General features: G+C 46.7%; 1 protein-coding gene across 1 annotated transcript in view; it reads left to right on the plus strand.

Moving 5' to 3' along the window:
- Positions 1–17758, plus strand: part of ANKRD31 (ankyrin repeat domain 31) — a 121909-nt gene that overhangs the window by 15535 nt on the left and 88616 nt on the right. The window contains 2 exon segments of the mRNA XM_045020100.1: positions 9324–9367; positions 15913–16581. Of these exon segments, the coding sequence (XP_044876035.1) occupies positions 9324–9367; positions 15913–16581 (713 nt within the window).

The raw sequence follows: 17758 nt of genomic DNA on the forward strand, positions 1-17758 counted from the left end.
TAAAGGTACTTAGGTACCTAAAGAAGAATTAAATGCCTAAATCCACCATTTACATGCCCATGGTATTTTTAAATCCACTGCTCAGCTGTTGCCTAACCCCACCAGGTGACTGTTTTCCTGCCAGTTGGCACTGAAATACCTAAGCCTTGGTGTCCTAAGTGCTGCCACTCCCCCACAGCAAATGGTTGTAGCTTTGTAACCCAGTAACTGTGGTGTGGAGCAGGGGTGAGTGAGAAATGGATGGCTGTCCATGAGCATCCTAGTGGGGAAGATAGGAAAGGAGGGTGGGGAAGGTCAGTAGCAGGGTTGGGATAATGGCACCAGGACCCATCTGGGTCACTTTAGGAGTTTAGTGATGGTAGTTCTTACTTTCTTCCTGTGTATTTGAAGGATTTTCATGTATTTTTCCTATTAGCATATTCTCTAAGGCCAGGACTAAACTAAGGGTATGTCTACACTACAAGACTATTTCGAATCAACTTAAGTCGAATTTGTGGAATCGACGTTATGAAGTCGAATTTGTGTATCCACACTAAATACACTAATTCGACTGTGTGAGTCCACAGTAACGGGGCCAGCGTCGACTTTGGAAGCGGTGCACTGTGGGAAGCTATCCCACAGTTCCCACACTCCCCGCTGCCCATTGGAATTCTGGGATTTTCCCCCAATGCATGCTGGGGGAAAAAATGTGTCGAGGGTGGTTTTGGGTAACTGTCATCATTGAACCGTCAATCACGCCCTCCCTCCCTCCCTGAAAGCGCCTGCGGGCAATCTGTTCGTGCACTTTTCTGCTCAGTGACAGCGCGGGCGCCACAGCACTGCGAGCACGGATCCCGCTGCAGTTATGGCCGTTGTCAACTCCTCGCACCTTATCGTCCACCTCTTCCACAGTCAGCTGCTGAGAAATCGGGCTACTTTTCAATGGTGCTGCGAGCACTGGTGGACCATGGGGGACGTTTTACCAACATCAACGTCGGGTGGCCAGGCAAAGTTCATGACGCGCGTGTTTTCAGGAACTCTGGTCTGTTTAGACGCCTGCAGGAAGGTAGTTTCTTCCCGGACCACAAAATAACTCTTGGGGATGTGCAGATGCCTATAGTGATCGTCGGGGACCCAGCCTACCCGCTAATGCCCTGGCTCGTGAAGCCCTATGCAGGCGCCTTGCACAGCGACAAGGAACTCTTCAAGTACCAGCGAGCAGCGTGACCTGTGACTGTTCAGTTTCTTTACATAGAAACTGAACCTGCCCCTGTTTCTTTACCAAGTTACTGTTGACTAGCATCTGCAGTTACATACCCCGTCCACCCCGCTTCCCCAACTTCCAACACACGTTTAAAAATAAAATACATGTTCCACTGTAACTTTACAAAGGTTTCTTTATTGATGACTTTGTTAAAGGGTTGAAACTGGGACGCGGACTGTGCTGGGTAGGGTGTGCGGTGATGTAAAGACCGCCTCTAAACTCGAGGAATGACAGGCTCCTGCTCCCAGAGCGGTCTGCAGTGCCGGACTGGTTGTTTCAACGGAGCCTGCCATCCCTCCTTTTTGGGGCTCTGTGTGCGGGGGTGTGACGGTGCGGTTCTGTCGGGACCCAACTGAGAGTGCCAAATCAGGACCAATTGCTCAAACAGGGCAGTCACAGCCCTAGGCTGGGGTTTTTCCACCTCTAAGGCAAACCAAACCAGCCAGACAAAGAGGACTCTGGTCTCACCCCACTGGCTAACCACGAGTCACACAAGCAATTTCCTTAGACACTCCAGTCTCCCAGTATCACCACCAGTGCACTCATCCTGGGGATGAATGGTTATGAAAACCAACACCCCAATAAAAGATAAAGGTTCTCTCGATCCCAAAGGACCAAGCCCCAGACCCAGGTCAATATACACATCAGATCTTACCCACAAATCACGCTGTTGCCAATCCTTTAGAATCTAAAATCTAAAGATTTATTTACAAAGGGAAAAAGGTAGAGGTGAGAGGTAGAATTGGTTAAATGGAATCAATTACATACAGTAATGGCAAAGTTCTTAGTTCAGGCTTGCAGCAGTGATGGAGCAAACTGCAGGTTCAAATCAAGTCTTTGGAACATCCCCCGCTGGGATGGGTCGTTCAGTCCTTTGTGCAGAGGTTCAGGTTGTAGCAAAGTCCCTCCAGAGGTAAGAAGCAGGATTGAAGACCAGATGGAGATGAAGCATCAGCCTTATATAGGCTTTTCCAGGTGTAAGAATCTCTTTGTTCTCACTGTGGAAAATCACAGCAAAATGGAGTCTGCAGTCACATGGACAAGTCTCTGCATACCTTGCTGAGTCACAAGGCGTGTCTGCCTTCTCTCCATGGGTCAATTGTGTAGCTGATGGTCCTTAATGGGCCATCAAGCCGGCTAAGCAGAGCTAACACCAGCTTGTCTGGGAGGCTTCCCCCAGAAGCACAGCACAAACTTGAAATACAGACAGCATAGAGCCAACATTCATAACTTCAACTAAAAATGATACAGATATACAGACAGCATAATTATAACCAGCAACCCATGATCTGGTCTTAGACACCTTAGATGACCCCCTTTATCTAAGATTTGGTGCCACTGCAGGAAACATGGGTTGCAACCCATGTTCTATATGGTCCCAATTTATATCAATAACGTCACAGGGGGCTATGTGGCCTTTTAGCGGGGGAGGACGGATACAGATTCCTCTGCTGCGTGGCTCTGTGGTCCAGGACAGGGACCGTTGCATGAGATCTGTAACCCCCCTCCCCTGCTACAAAGTCACGTACCCCCCCACCCACACAGAACCTGCAAACTACCTCCCATACCGACCAGGGTGCCTACTGACTGCACTGTGTGTGTGACCTGCTGCTGATCCTGCCCCCGTGTCTGTACCCTGGTAAAGGTGATTGTCCTGTCCAATTACCAACCCCCTTCCCCCCCTTCAAACACAGTCTCCTCTAAAAGAACATGATGGAAACAGTAATTAACAGAAAAGTATTTTTTATTATCAACTAGACAGTTAGGAGATGAAACTGGGATGGGGGCTTGGGTGAGGCGGGAAGGAAAGGACTTCTCAAAATTTAGGGTATGAGAGCTTTTGGGTACTTGAGCACTCTGCTGGGGTGCAGTGACAGTTTTCACGGCCCCTGGCGCCCCTCCTTCTGGTTATTTTGGGTGAGGGGGGTATGGGACTTTGTGGAGGGGGAGGGCGGTTGCAGATACACTGCAGGGGGGCTCTGTCCTCCTGCCTGCGGTCCTGCAGAACATGCACAAGGCGCCGGAGCGTGTCCGTTTGCTCCCTCGTTAGTCTAAGCAGCGTTTGAGTCGCCTGCTTGTCTTCCTCACGCCACCTCTCCTCCCGTTCGCTGTGTGAGCGCTGGTACAGAGAGAGGGTCTCCCTCCACTGGCTCTGCTGGTCCGCCTCGTCTCGGGAGCACCCCATAAGTTCAGCGAACATCTCGTCCCGTGTCTTTTTCTTTCGCCGCCTAATCTTTGCCAGCCTCTGTGAGGGGGATGCTGTGGCAGGTCTGGAGACAGTCGAAGCTGTGTGATGGGAAAAAGGGAGTGAATTCCTTGCAAAGATACATTTTTTCGAACAATGAACACAGTCTAGTCTGTCTCTGTGAATTCTGGGTTGAGATCCCAGTGCCTGATGGGGCAAAAACCATTTTCGCGGGTGGTTCTGGGTAAATGTCGTCAGTCATCCCTTCCTCCAGGAAAGCAATGGCAGACAATCATTTTGAGCCCGTTTTCCCTGGATTGCCCTGGCAGACGCCACAGCGTGGCAACCATGGAGCCTGTTTTGCCTTTTGTGCCTGTCACCGTATGTGTACTAGATGCCGCTGTACACAGCAGCATGTTTTTGCTTTTGCATGACAGCAGAGATGGTTACCAGCCATACTGTACCATCTACCATACCATAAATTGGTAATAAGATGATCATGGTTACCAGTCCTTTTGCACTACCCCATTTGCTGCTGTCATAAGTGCCCCTGGCTGAGATCAGCCAGGGGCGCAAAAGCCAAAATTGGGAATGACTCCCTGAGTCAATCCCTCCTGTTTGGTATCTAAAAATAGAATCAGTCCTGCCTAGAATATGGGCAAGTGTACTAGAGAACCACTGTATCATAGAACCAGAGAGCACAGCTGCTCTGTGTCAGATCCTGCATAAATTATGAGCTGTATGCTATTCACAGGGGGTGCTCCTGCAACAATCCCACCTGTTCATTCCGTTCTTCCCCCAGCCTTCCTGGGCTACCATAGCATTGTCCCCCCACTTGTGTGATGAAGTAATAAAGAATGCAGGAATAAGACACAGTGCCTTGTTAGTGAGAAATGAGTGGAAGGCAGCCTCCAGCTGCTATGATAGTCCAGACAGGACATTAAGGAGTGTGGAGGAGAGGAGCCCAGCATCCCTCTGCTAGTCCAGGGGCAATTGAATCTTTTCTTTACACATGAAGGGTGGGGGCTGATGGAGCTCAGCCCCCTGTTGCTATGATGAGGACGGTTACCAGCCATACTGCACCATCTACCAGGAAAAATTAGGAGCAGGCGCCCTTGATCGACCTCACTGATGCTAGTCGGCATGGTTACCAGTCCTTTTGCACTGCCCCATGTGCCAATAGGCTGATGATGACGATGGATATCAGCCATATTGTACCGTCAGCCACCCATGGCGGGGGGGGGAGCAAGGATGTTGGTGTTGAGTGCTGCAGCATCGCATCTATCTGCAGCATTCAGTAAAGATAGGGTGACATGTAAAAGAGTCAACAGAGGATTGTTTTCCCTTTCACTTCTGGGGGTGGGGGGGGTGCGTAAATTGCCGAGCTATGCCCTGACCCACCGCGGACACTGTGTTTGACCCTAGAAGCATTTGGAGCTCAGCCAAGAATGCAAATGCTTTTCGGAGACAGCAGGAACTGTGGGATACCTTGCGTCCTCAGTCCCCCCTCCCTCCATGAGCATCCATTTGATTCTTTGGCTTTCCGTTACGCTTGTCACGCAGCAGCGTGCTGAGTCTCTGCTACGCCGTCTGTCCGGAGATTTTTTAAAAATACTTTGGACCAAGCATAACATTACAGTAATTCCCCTAATTAGATGCAGGAGTCTCCGAGCGAGATCACCCTGAGGACGGTCACTGAAGGAAATAGAGAGCGCATGCTGCGTGAAAGCCAGCACAAACCAGAGGCCTATGCAGCCATGCTCGGGGAGGCAATGCTCCCTGAGTACCTCATGAAAGCCTTGCGCGGAAAAGTGTGCTACCACGGAGCATCCAATAAGGCAGCTCTCCCCAGGAACCTCCTGTGGAGGCTTTTCGATTCCCTCCTGGAGAGCTTTGTGGAGATCTCCCAGGATGATTTCTGTTCTATCCCCATATATATAGAGACCTCCTTTTCACATACTTCAGATTCCTGTAATATTAAGAATAAAAGTTTACATGTTTAAAGCACTTACCGACTGCTCCTTCCCCTGATTCAGGGTCCGGGTTAACAGCCGGGGAGGGTTGGTAGGGGATCTCCGTGAGGGTGATGAAGAGATCCTGGCTGTCGGGGAAACCAGCGTTGTAAGCGCTGTCGCCTGCCTCATCCTCCACAAACCCTTCCTCATCTTCCCCGTCTGCGAACATCGACGAGGAACTGGCCGTCGACACTATCCCATCGTCAGAATCCACGGCCACTGGTGGGGCAGTGGTGGCAGGCTCCGTAGCGTCCGTTTGCCGCTTTGATTTTTTGGTAGCCTTGTCTGGGGTCCTTGATTTTCACGCAGCGCTGCGTTGCATCCAGCCTGTATCCTCTGTCTCTCATGGCTTTGGAGACCTTCTCGTAGGTCTTTGCATTCCGTTTTTTGGAGCACAGCTCCGAAAGCACAGACTCCTCGCCCCACACACGGATCAGATCCAAGGCTTCCCGGTCAGTCTATGCTGAGTCCCTCTTTCTATTCAGAGATTACATGAACTCCTCTGCTGGAGAGCTCTGCATTGCTGCCGGTGCTGCTGAGCTCGCCCCAATGTCCAACCACAAAATGAGATTCAAACTGTCCGGACAGGAAAAGGAATTCAAATTTTCCCGGGGCTTTTCCTGTGTGGCTGGTCAGAACATCCAAGCTCGGACTGCTGTCCAGAGCGTCAACAGAGTGGTGCACTGTGGGATAGCTCCCGGAGCTACTAAGTTCGATTTGCATCCACACCTAGCCTAATTCAACATAGCCATGTCAAATTTAGCGCTACTCCCCTCGTCGGGGAGGAGTACAGAATTCGAACTAAAGAGCCCTCTATGTCGAATTAAATGGCTTCCTGGTGTGGACGGGTGCACGGTTAATTCGAATTAACGCTGCTAAATTCGAATTAAAGTCCTAGTGTAGACCAGGCCTAAGAGGCAGGGAAGTGGAGTGTGTCTTATCAAGTGGCTAGGGTTCCTAGGAATGCTCAGGGGGACTCCAGAGGGAGGGAATAAAAAGTATTTTCTCTTTTCCAGTGCTGTGCTAGATGGTGGAAATGGCCTATGGACTGTGGAGCAGTCAGATGTGTGTAAGGGCTGGTCAGCCTCTCATCGCTTTGCAAAGTTCCAAGCTTGCCTTGCTTGAGTAAGAAGATGTCCAGTTAAGCAGGGCAGCACTCATTTCAGCTTTTTTAAGTCCCATATGTAGCTGCTTAGATGTTCCCCATCTAAGTGAATAGGGAGAAAAGTGCCTAACTGGCACCTGTCCTGGCTCTCAAAATTCCGGTAGGTGGTGCACACTGTGGGAGACATGCTGAGTGGGACAGTGCCTAAGCAGGGGTGCCATTACAGATTTTGGTAGGGGGATCCAACTTTAACCATTATTCCGGGGGCTACTTAGGCACATGAAAGCTCTAGTGTTTTGGCAGATAACTTAGCAATTAGCTGACAGGAGCCCTGTATCTAATTCCTATTAAAAAAAAAGAAAGTGAAATAAATATTAGACCCACTCAGCTCTAATACTCACATGTTCTCACATCTTGTGGCAAGTCACTTAAGGGACACTGGTTAGGTTTAAAATTTTAATGTATATTCTTACATTGTTACTAACTCTGCGGGGAGAGACCCCGTCAGGACTCCTGGGTTCTAGCTCAGCTCTGGGAGGGGAGTGAGGTCTAGTGCAGGGGTGGGCAAACCATGAGCCACATCTGGGTATGAAATTGTATGGGCCATGAATGCTCATGAAATTGGGGGTTGGGGTGCGGGAGAGGGTAAGGGCTCTGGGGTGGGACCAGAAATTAGGAGTTCAGGGTGTGGGAAGGGGCTTCAGATGGGGGTAGGGGGTTGGGGAGCGGGGGGTGGGGGTGAGAGCTCCAGCTGGGGATGCAAGCTCTGGGGTGGGGCTGGAAATGAGGGGTTGGGGATGCAGATGTTTCTAGAGAATTATCCACAACTCCAAGATCTCTTTATTGATGGGGTCAGCTAGTTTAGACCCCATCATTTTGTATGTATAGTTGGGATTATATTTTGCCATGTGCATTACTTTGTATTTATCAACATTGAATTTCATCTGCCATTTTGTTGCCCAGTCACTCAGTTTTGTGAGATCCCTTTGTAGCTCTTCGCAATCTGCTTTGGACTTAATTATCTTGGGTAGTTTTATATCATCTGCAAATTTTGCCACCTCAATGCGTACTCCTTTTTCCAGATAATTTATGAATATGTTGAATAGGACTGGTCCCAGTACAGATCCCAGGGGGACACCACTATGTACCTCTCTCACAATTTATTCCTACCCTTTGTTTCCTGTCTTTTAACAGGAGTGCCTGGTAATTCTTTCGGGATCATGTCACGATCCTTAATTTAATGACAAGCTTTTTGTTATCTTAATCACTCTGCCTCTGTTTATAAACAAACTCCCTGCCCCAAAGGCTGTACTGTTCCCAGCTTCAGAACTCATCATATATTCCACTCAGGCTTAGCTGTGTTGCAGTTAAAACACCTCTGTCTGGGGCTAGGGTGAGTAGACCTCCGGTATGAAACTTGGGGGTAGGGGAGGCAGGAGCTTCCCTGCCCCCCCTAAATGATGCCCCTGTGCCTAAGTACCTTTAAAAATCTGGCCCTTGCTTCCTTTTTCAGAGATGTCCTGGACTCGAGTACAGGTTACATTATTTTTCATGTAATGTTGGGACTATATAACTTTTGCAAGTTTGTTATAAAATAATTACTATTCATGGTTTTCCTAAGATATTGATATAGTTCTAGATTGAAGCTGAGTTTACTGTGGTAGCACTGCTTAATAAAATTGTGGGTCAGACTGTGCCTGGATGTTCCAGTGATGTGCAAGGGGAAGAGAGGGTGTGAGAATCACAGTCGCTGTGGGCCCCTGTGTGCCTTCCTAGCACTCCCAGGGCTCAAGACACCCCTAAAAGGGGAGGAAGTGGGCAACAGAGCTGACTGAGTGTGGAGGGTGTGAGAAATATGCTGCATTCCCTGAAACAGATGGTGGTAGTTGATTGGTAACCTTTGAAGGCACAGAACTATGGGTCACAGATATAAGAAAACAGGAGGTAAAAGTAATAAAAATATAGATAATTAAGTTAGAAAATATTTTGTTTTTAAATAGAGCTTCCATCACTAAACTCAGTTAGCTTCAGCCAGGGACCACCTCAAGAAAGAAGAACATAAGAAAGGCCGTACTGGGTCAGACCAAAGGTCCATCTAGCCCAGTATCCTGTCTACCAACACTGGCCAATGCCAGGTGCCCCAGAGGGAGTGAACCCAACAGGCAATGATCAAGTGATCTCTCTCCTGCCATCCATCTCCACCCTCTGACAAACAGAGGCTAGGGACACCATTCCTTACCCATCCTGGCTAATAGCCATTAACGGACTTAACCTCCATGAATTTATCCAGTTCTCTTTTAAACGCTGTTATAGTCCTAGCCTTCACAACCTCCTCAGGCAAGGAGTTCCACAAGTTGACTGTGCACTGTGTGAAGAAGAACTTCCTTTTATTTGTTTTAAACCTGCTGCCCATTAATTTCATTTGGTGGCCCCTAGTTCTTGTATTATGGGAACAAGTAAATAACTTTTCCTTATTTACTTTCTCTACATCACTCATGATTTTATATACCTCTATCATATCTCCCCTTAGTCTCCTCTTTTCCAAGCTGAAAAGTCCTAGCCTCTTTAATCTCTCCTCATATGGGACCCATTCCAAACCCCTAATCATTTTAATTGCCCTTCTCTAAACCTTTTCTAATGCCAGTATAAGTGTGAAGGGAATTTGAAACTTCAACATCTTATAACATCCAGGGGCCCCTTAATCAGAAAAGGCTCAGAAGCTCTAAATGTGCAATTCAGTGACAGTAAATTTTATTTTATTTACCATCATTATAGGTTTAGATACTGACATGTCTGGATTTCTGAAAACCGAGAGAAAGGTGAGTATATTCGTACAACAGAATGCATGTCAACAGCTTGATTTGATTTAATTAGCACTTACAGAATATTTTCTGGGGGAAAAAAATGAAGCTCCATATGTTTAGAATATTTAAAGCAAAAATACCAGTCTTTGTCCAAATCCACTCTGAAGCACATGTTCTTAACACAGATGCATAATTTAGCTTGAAAGCAGTTTGGTGAGGGGCAATATCTTACTGCAAGAGCTGTGTCTGAAGCTGAAATAGACGTGAACTTTTAAACAGCGTGGCTTTCTTTAATGGGCCAGAATCACTGTTGATCTACATGCTGAGGCCCTAGGAAACCTCCCCTGCTGGCAGACTTGTAGTTACTTAAAGTGGTTGCAATTTTTCCTTCAACAGGTGTGTAGTAATCCAAAAAGTTAGCAGTGCTAAACTTAGAGCTTCTCCTGATTGACAAACCAGTGATGGAGGCTGCTGATGATAAAATGGCCTATTTTGCATGAGGAGTGAATCACTCTCTAGAACCTTGGCCCTTGCTGGTTCAGGGAGATGCATTTTGTATCTCTTTTGTCTGTGGTGTTGAATCCAAAGATTCCTGTGTTATCACGCATGCTGTGTGAATCCTTGCTTATGATCACTTCACTCGCATATGTGTACTTCAGATATGAATCTGTAATTTGTGCAAGCCATTTTCCATACTAGAGTTATACTCTAGTGTCAAGTAACAAAAGACCAAGTCTGTGCCACATACACAGATAAATAATTTACCCCCTTTTTTTTGAAGCCACATTATTTATTCTGTTTGTTTGGGAGGAATAAAGACACATTTTTTCATACAAGGGTTGCCACCTTGTTTAAATTATATAAGGTGGGTGAAGCAAAATTTGCATCCAAAAGAAAGCTGTTAAAGTTTCATATAAATAGAATTTACTTTCTTCGTAAATTCTGAGTGAGATTAACACTTGGAAAATAACAGAATCTTCTAAAGTTCCCAAAAGAAAATACTAAAGACAATATAGTAAAACATATATCTTGTAACAGATTAAACTATATGAGTAAGTAATCATATCATAAACAAAGCCAGGAGATTCTTTTCTTTACAGTACATGCTAATATTGATACTAACAAATTTCATCAAGTAAAACGTCCCTATATTTCAGGATTGAATAAAATCCAATATAAAAGTTCTTGAAACAGAATGCCAATGATTAATAGTCTCAAAGGAGGTTGTAAAACCTAAAGATATTAGGAGAACTAGGAATTACAGTGTCTAGGGAGAATTCCCAGATATGATATCTGACAAACTAGTAGGAGTAAAAGGCAAGGGGTGAGCTGGAGCCGGTTCGCACCGGTTCACACGAACCTGTTGTTAAATTTAGAAGCGGTTTTAGAACCGCTTGTTAACTAGCTTCCCTGCGAGGGAAGCTTTGATGGGCTCTGCCTGGGAAGCCTGTAATTCCTCCTCCCGGCCGCCGGGGGGCGCTGTGCTGCGCTGCGAGAGCCATGTGAGCTGCCTCCTGGCCCTGTTGCTGCTCCTGCTCTTTGGACCTCTGGCCCTGGGGCTCCTGCTGCTGCCTGGTGAGTCCCCGGCTGCGTCCTGCTGCTCCCAGCCCCCCCCGCCCCGTGTGAGTATCTGCGCCCCTCCCCCGCCTTCCCTGCCCGCAGCCACTCCCCTGCCCACAGCCACCCCCTGCCCCACCCCCTGCCCCCAGCCGCCCGCAGCCACCCCCTGCCCCACCCCCTGCCCCCAGCCAGCCCCTGCCCACAGCCACCCACAGCCAGCCCCTGCCCCCAGCCAGCCCCTGCCCACAGCCACCCCCTGCCCACAGCCAGCCCCTGCCACAGCCGCCCCCTGCCAGCCCCTGCCCCCAGCCAGCCCCAGCCAGCCCCTGCCCCCAGCCAGCCCCTGCCCACAGCCACCCCCTGCCCCACCCCCTGCCCACAGCTACCCACAGCCGCCCTCTGCCCGCAGCCAGCCCCTGCCCCCAGCCACCCACAGCCAGCCCCTGCCCGCAGCCAGCCCCTGCCCCCAGCCAGCCGCAGCCAGCCCCTGCCCACAGCCGCCCTCTGCCCCACCCCCTGCCCACAGCCACCCGCAGCCAGCCCCTGCCCACAGCTGCCCTCTGCCCGCAGCCAGCCCCTGCCCACAGCCACCCGCAGCCAGCCCCTGCCCACAGCCGCCCTCTGCCCCACCCCCTGCCCACAGCCACCCGCAGCCAGCCCCTGCCCACAGCCGCCCTCTGCCCGCAGCCAGCCCTTGCCACAGCCACCCTCTGCCCGCAGCCAGCCTCTGCCTGCAGCCCCTGCCACAGCCACCCCCTGCCTGCAGCCAGCCTCTGCCCACAGCCGCCCGCAGCCACCCCCTGCCCACAGCCACCGCAGCCCGCCCGTCTGCATCACCTGCCCACAGCCAGCCCGTGTCACTCCCTGCCTCCAGCTAGCTCTGCCCCACGCCCCTATCTGCAGCCAGCCCCACATCCACTGGTGCCCTGCAGTTCCCAGGGCAGTAACCCTGCACACCTGCTTTAATGAGGGCGGGGCAGGGAGCAGCTGGGACCCACACATGTGCACACCCTAGAGTGACCAGACAGCAAGTATGAAAAATCGGGACGGGGGTGAGGGGTAATAGGAGCCTATATAAGAAAAAGACCCAAAAATTGAGACTGTCCCTGATCACCACCCACACATGTGAAACGGAGCTAATTTCTAGTTCAGCCCCATCTTTTTAAAAAAGAACTTTAGGTAGGGTTAAAATACATCTGTATTTTCCTGGACATGTCAGGCTTTTCGGTTCTTAATCACCTCCTGGGAAAATATGGACGTGTGGTAACCCTATTGGTACAAAAAATACATGCTGTCGCACATCCCTTAAATCAGAACTTTTTATAGGGAACCCGTTGTTAAATCAGAACTTTTTATAGGGAACCCGTTGTTAAGATTTTGGCAGCTCATCACTGAAAGGCTCCTTTATTGCTTTAGCTCCTGTGAGTTTGCTTTTTCTTGAACCTGAGACTCACAGTTACTACAGTAAATTATATTTGTTCGTATTTTCTGATCTCTTGCACTATTTGATGTACAGCCCAAAATGCTCCAGAAAGAACTGTAGCAAGAGAAACTGATAGCCATTACAGTCTTCCCAGCACAGACACCTTGACTATCTAAAGCTTGCCAGTTTTGCAGCTAGAACTGTGAAACTTCAAGACAAATTGTTTGTCAAGATTTTGTAATTTAATAGAACATTGACATCCTAAAACAAATTATATTTGGGTTTTACTGATTTTGACAAAGTAGTATTCCTGACTATTTATTCTATCATTCCTCTGTTTTCTGAGTTTCCTTATGCCCTAGTATCTTGCAGTAATCTTTATTTGTATCTCACAAAGGTTGCCATTTTTAGTGTTTCATAAGCCATAATTCTTCTTCAATTAACCCTCCTGCGCATACACTGTATGGGTGTAGGATCAAGCCCTTTTTTGCAGTAACTGTGAATTCTCCATATTATAAAATACATCTCTTTAAACTGGATCAAATTATCATTTCAGTATCCCTCCTTGTCTCAGTCCCTTAAACTGTTGTATAATTATAACACTTTAAGTATATTCTTAGTCTCTTTTGGAAATCATATTTATCATATGACAGTAGTAATTTTCCCGTTACTTAACAAATTTGTTTCTCCTTCACCCTCCTAACTTGCCAATAGATCTTTTAATTTGCATCCTTGGTTACTGGATTATATTATAATGCTTCACATTTAGTCTCTTTAAGGGACTGCATGTTCCAAATTTGTTCTTAAAATCCATAAATCGGTATGAAGAAGGTTCTTCTCCTCAGTGATCTTGTCCTCTTGTTGTTTTATTACACTTTTAATTGTCAGTGTGGTTGATCAGATTTATATTGCTGATATTAAAATGCCGTTGCTCTATACAATTTTGCCATGTGTTGGCAACAAAAGATTTTAAAAAGTCTCTTGAAGGAAATTTACCTTAAAATACAATGTTGGGCAACAGTATGGGCAGCGAAAAATACAGTGTTGGTAAAAACTGTAAGCATATCAGTCCTCTGAGGTACCTGGTTCAGAAATTTCAGACAATCCTTCATAGGAAGGAGAAAAAATTCTGTATTTTCATTGATTGAAGAACAGGCACTATCAAAATTCAGAACAACTGCACCTGTATTTCCCCTCAGTGGTTCAGCTAGGGCACCTGCTCTCAGGTTTCCAGTTCCCCTGTCACTGCCTTTCTTACGTGAAGTCCCATGTCTCTCTCCCTTCTGGGGTGATATTTCCAGGCTGCGCAGTTCCCTGCCTTCACTGTGTTGTTCACTGCAGAGGCACTGGCAGGCTGCACAAACACACCTGCTTGTTTTCTGTTCAGAGACTGATAAGCGTTATTGTCAAATTATAAAATTCTTTCTTTCTGTGTAAGCCTATATTATTCGTAAGGTCAGGGCCGGCTCCAGACCCCAGCGCGGCAAGCACGCGCGTGGAGCGGCCCTTTCCCGGGGGGGCGGCAGGCTGGGCCGGCAGACCTGCTGCAGTCATGCCTGCGGGAGGTCCACCGGAGCCCCGAGAGGACCGGACCTGCCGCAGGCATGACTGCGGAGGGGGCGCTCGTCCCGCGGCTCCAGTGGACCTCCCACAGGCATGACTGCGGACGGTTCGCTGGTCCCGCGGCTCGGCTGGACCTCCCGCAGGCATGCCTGCGGCAGCTCAAGTGAAGCCACCGGACCTGCGAACCGTCCGCAGCTGCGGGAGGTCCAGCCGAGCCGCGCGACCAGCGGACCCTCCGCAGTCATGCCCGCGGGAGGTCCGCTGCTCCCGCGGCTCCGGGGCGCCTCCCGCGCATAACTGCTTGGGGTGGCCAAAAAGGTAGAGCCGCCCCTGCGTAAGGTACAAGCACTACAGAAAAACCATATTAAAAACAGTAAAAGAACCTACACACGTGCTTAGAAGCTTACCACAGATTACCCCTACCCCAACATGGGTTCTGGAGCAGTCCTTCCAGACCCACCCAAGGGGTTGTGGTTACAAGTTCATCACAGCTTCTGCTCAGAACAAGCACACAGTCTTATGGGCCTCAGTAGGCCCAGTCCTTCTAACCCTTCTGTAAAGATTGGGGCCCTCTGTGGACTAGAGGTCCTGTCCATTTGCTGGATCAGAAAGAAGGCCCTGAGCCAGTTTAAAACCAGGCTATTTATCTAAAAATCCTTTCTTTGTCTGTTGGTCCTGGAGAATCCACTTTGAACTAGTATATGTGAACCTTTCCAAGGGGGGTGGCGTCAGAGGAGAATAATGGAAGAAGTACATTAGCATCCCCCTCTTACTAGAGAAGGAACATACAATTCCACAATAACACATATATAATTGCATTTGTAATACAATGGAAACCAAAGGTATTATACCTAATTCAGTAAGGATTAGCTTAATTCAGTAAAGTTTATCTTTATCTTAATTCCATAAGGTTTTTTCAGGATATTACAGGACCCTATTGTCAGTCTGTCACAGGCACATCTATTGGTGTCATGACAAAAAAGATTATAAAACTGATGAAACTGCCTACAATAGCATGTAGCCAATCTGTGACTGCTAGTAGCAAATATCCCCAACAGGCAGTGATGGGACACTGTATGGGGAGGGCTCTGAGTTACTACAGAGAATTTTTTCCCAGGTATCTGGCTGGTGGGTCTTGCCAAAATGCTCAGGGTTCAACTGACTGCATATTTGGGGGCAGGAAGGAATTTTTCCCCAGGTCAGATTGGCAGAGACCCTGGGTTGATTTTTATTTTTATTTTATTTTATTTTATTGCCTTCCTCTGTAGCATGGGGCATGGATCAACTGAAGGTGAAACTAGGGTAAACGGTGGATTCTCTGTAACTTTAAATCTTTAAATCATGATTTGAGGACTTCAGTAACTCAGCCAGAGGTTAAGGTTCTATTACAGGAGTGGGTGGGTGATGTTCTATGGCCTGCAGTGTGCAGGAGGTCAGACTAGATGATCAGGATGATCCCTTATTGCCTTAAAGTCAATGAGTCTAAATAACTATATTTACCCTACTTTTGCATAATATTCAGCGTTGGATGTGGGACAAACTTTCTGCACCCTGTCAGTAGTTGCATGTGATTTAAAACGAAACATACATATCATACTATATCTGCAGTAGTCCGTACTTCTACTATTTGCTTTGACTACATAATGATTTAATGTCGTGCTAAAAAAGGAAGAGAAATCATCCTGAGCATTAACATGGGACACAAGTACCCTGAGAGCAGGATGAGACCTTTGATCTCAAAATAGTGGTAGATTTATTCTGCATCTTATCCCGGATCTTCAGTAATAGGGGAGTCAGCAACTTAATTCATTCTGCCTTTATGACTAAGGGTACAGTCTAACCCCTATTAAGGTTAATGGGAATTTTTCCATTGTGGAAATTCTTAGGGGCTTGTAGCTTGCTTTATCAAAAAATTGTAAACCTAATATTAGGAGTATTAATGAACTGTAAAGTAAATGTTTTTAAAAACATGTAATGAACATTTATCCATTTTTGTGAATTTTTTTTCATTTAGATTTCATATCAATTAAATGATGAAGATGACTCTCCAGAAAGAAGCCTACTGTCAAATGCAGTTGTAAAAGAGACATTAATGGCTCCAAAGGAATGGACACCGCAGAATGTATTTCCAGGTGTTTTAAAAGATTGTCAAAGTGCCACTATGATCATTACTGAGATAGATACTAGGGTAAAAGATAATTCTCTTGAGAAGTCTATACCTGACTTTATTTTATCATCAACATCAGAGAAGATTTCCAGGGAAACATTAACTGTACAAAGTATAATGGATGATGAATTTGAAGTTAGAGATTTGCTGAAACCGCTCAGTGATTCAGAGAGTCCAGAAATGATAAACCCCTTGCATGACACGTTACAATGTCAAGGTGATGCTCTATCTGTAGATATATCAGTAGATGAGAACAGCAATGTTCTGCCACTAGAGCTTCTGACAGCACTGAACTCCTTTTCAGAATCTGTAGTACAGCCTGTCCGTCAATTAGTAGGGAAGGAAAGAGAGCTTAATGCTGAAGAAGAACATTTAAGATCAGAACCCAGTATTTTCCAGGTAGATGACTGCACTCAAATAACAGATGATAAATTTGAACCTCAATTTTCTGTGAAGCAATTGGAAGAAATAAAAACATTAACAGAGGCTGCATTTCAGGGTACTTTAGATGAACAAGTATGTACATGTTTTAATACCTATTTGAAATGTTTTGCGTATCTTACAATATTTTACTGAAGAGTTAATTTTTTCTAAGACGTTATTAGTCTTGGTATAGAATTATTGAGTCTGGAATTTACATTTTTATTACAGTCTTTTTTTTATTTAAAGTCTTCTAATCCTTTTCTACTTTTTCACATCAGTTATTGAACTTTTTAGAATGGAGAAATCCTAGTAAACTTTGTCTACTTGCTTCATACTATTCTATACTATGCAATGTTATCTGCTTGTGCGTTCCCCATCATTATAGTATCTAAGCATCTCTCAGATATTTAAAAAGAGAAATAATCTCTCTTCTCAGCCTGTAGAATAACTAGCATGATTAGCTGAAAGGATTATTTTGTACAGATATTTGTGTCAGAGTTTGTGTGGTGTGTGTGGGAAGAATTTACTGAGGGAAAAAATACTCCATTTAGGAAGGAGCAATGAGTTGCACACATACAAAATGAGAAATGACTGCCTAGGAAGGAGTCCTGCAGAAAGGGATCTGGGGGTCATAGTGGACAACAAGCTAAATATGAGTCAACAGTGTAACACTGTTGTTTAAAAAAAAAAAAGCGAACATCATTCTGAGATGTATTAGCAGGAGTGTTGTAAACAAGTCACGAGAAGTAATTCTTCTGCTCTACTCTGTGCTGATTAGGCCTCAGCTGGAGTATTGTGTCCAGTTCTGGTTGCCATATTTCAGAAAAGATGTGGACAAATTGGAGAAAGTCCAGAGAAGAGCAACAAGAAATGATTAAAGGTCTAGAAAACATGACCTATGAGGGAAGATTGAAAAAATTGGGTTTGTTTAGTCTGGAAAAGAGAAGACTCAGAGGGACATGATAACCATTTTCAAGTACATAAAAGGTTGTCACAAGGAGGAGGGATAAGAATTGTTTTTCTTAACCCCTGAGGATAGGACAAGAAACAATGGGCTTAAATTGCAGCAAGGGAATGTGACGTTCCCCTTGGTGTTATCTGGAGCGGTGATCTGCTAGGTCACTCCAATCCTTGACTCTGGGAGCCAGCCTTACCCTGCTCTGCTGTGAGAACCCCCACTCCTGCGCTGTTCACGCACAGCCGCTGGCACATAAGCTGCTCCTTGAATTGTGCAGCTGAATGACACTAGCCAATATCTCCGGTCCCAGAC

This window comes from Mauremys mutica, chromosome 6 (assembly GCF_020497125.1).
Source record: "Mauremys mutica isolate MM-2020 ecotype Southern chromosome 6, ASM2049712v1, whole genome shotgun sequence".
Lineage (NCBI taxonomy): Eukaryota > Metazoa > Chordata > Testudines > Geoemydidae > Mauremys > Mauremys mutica.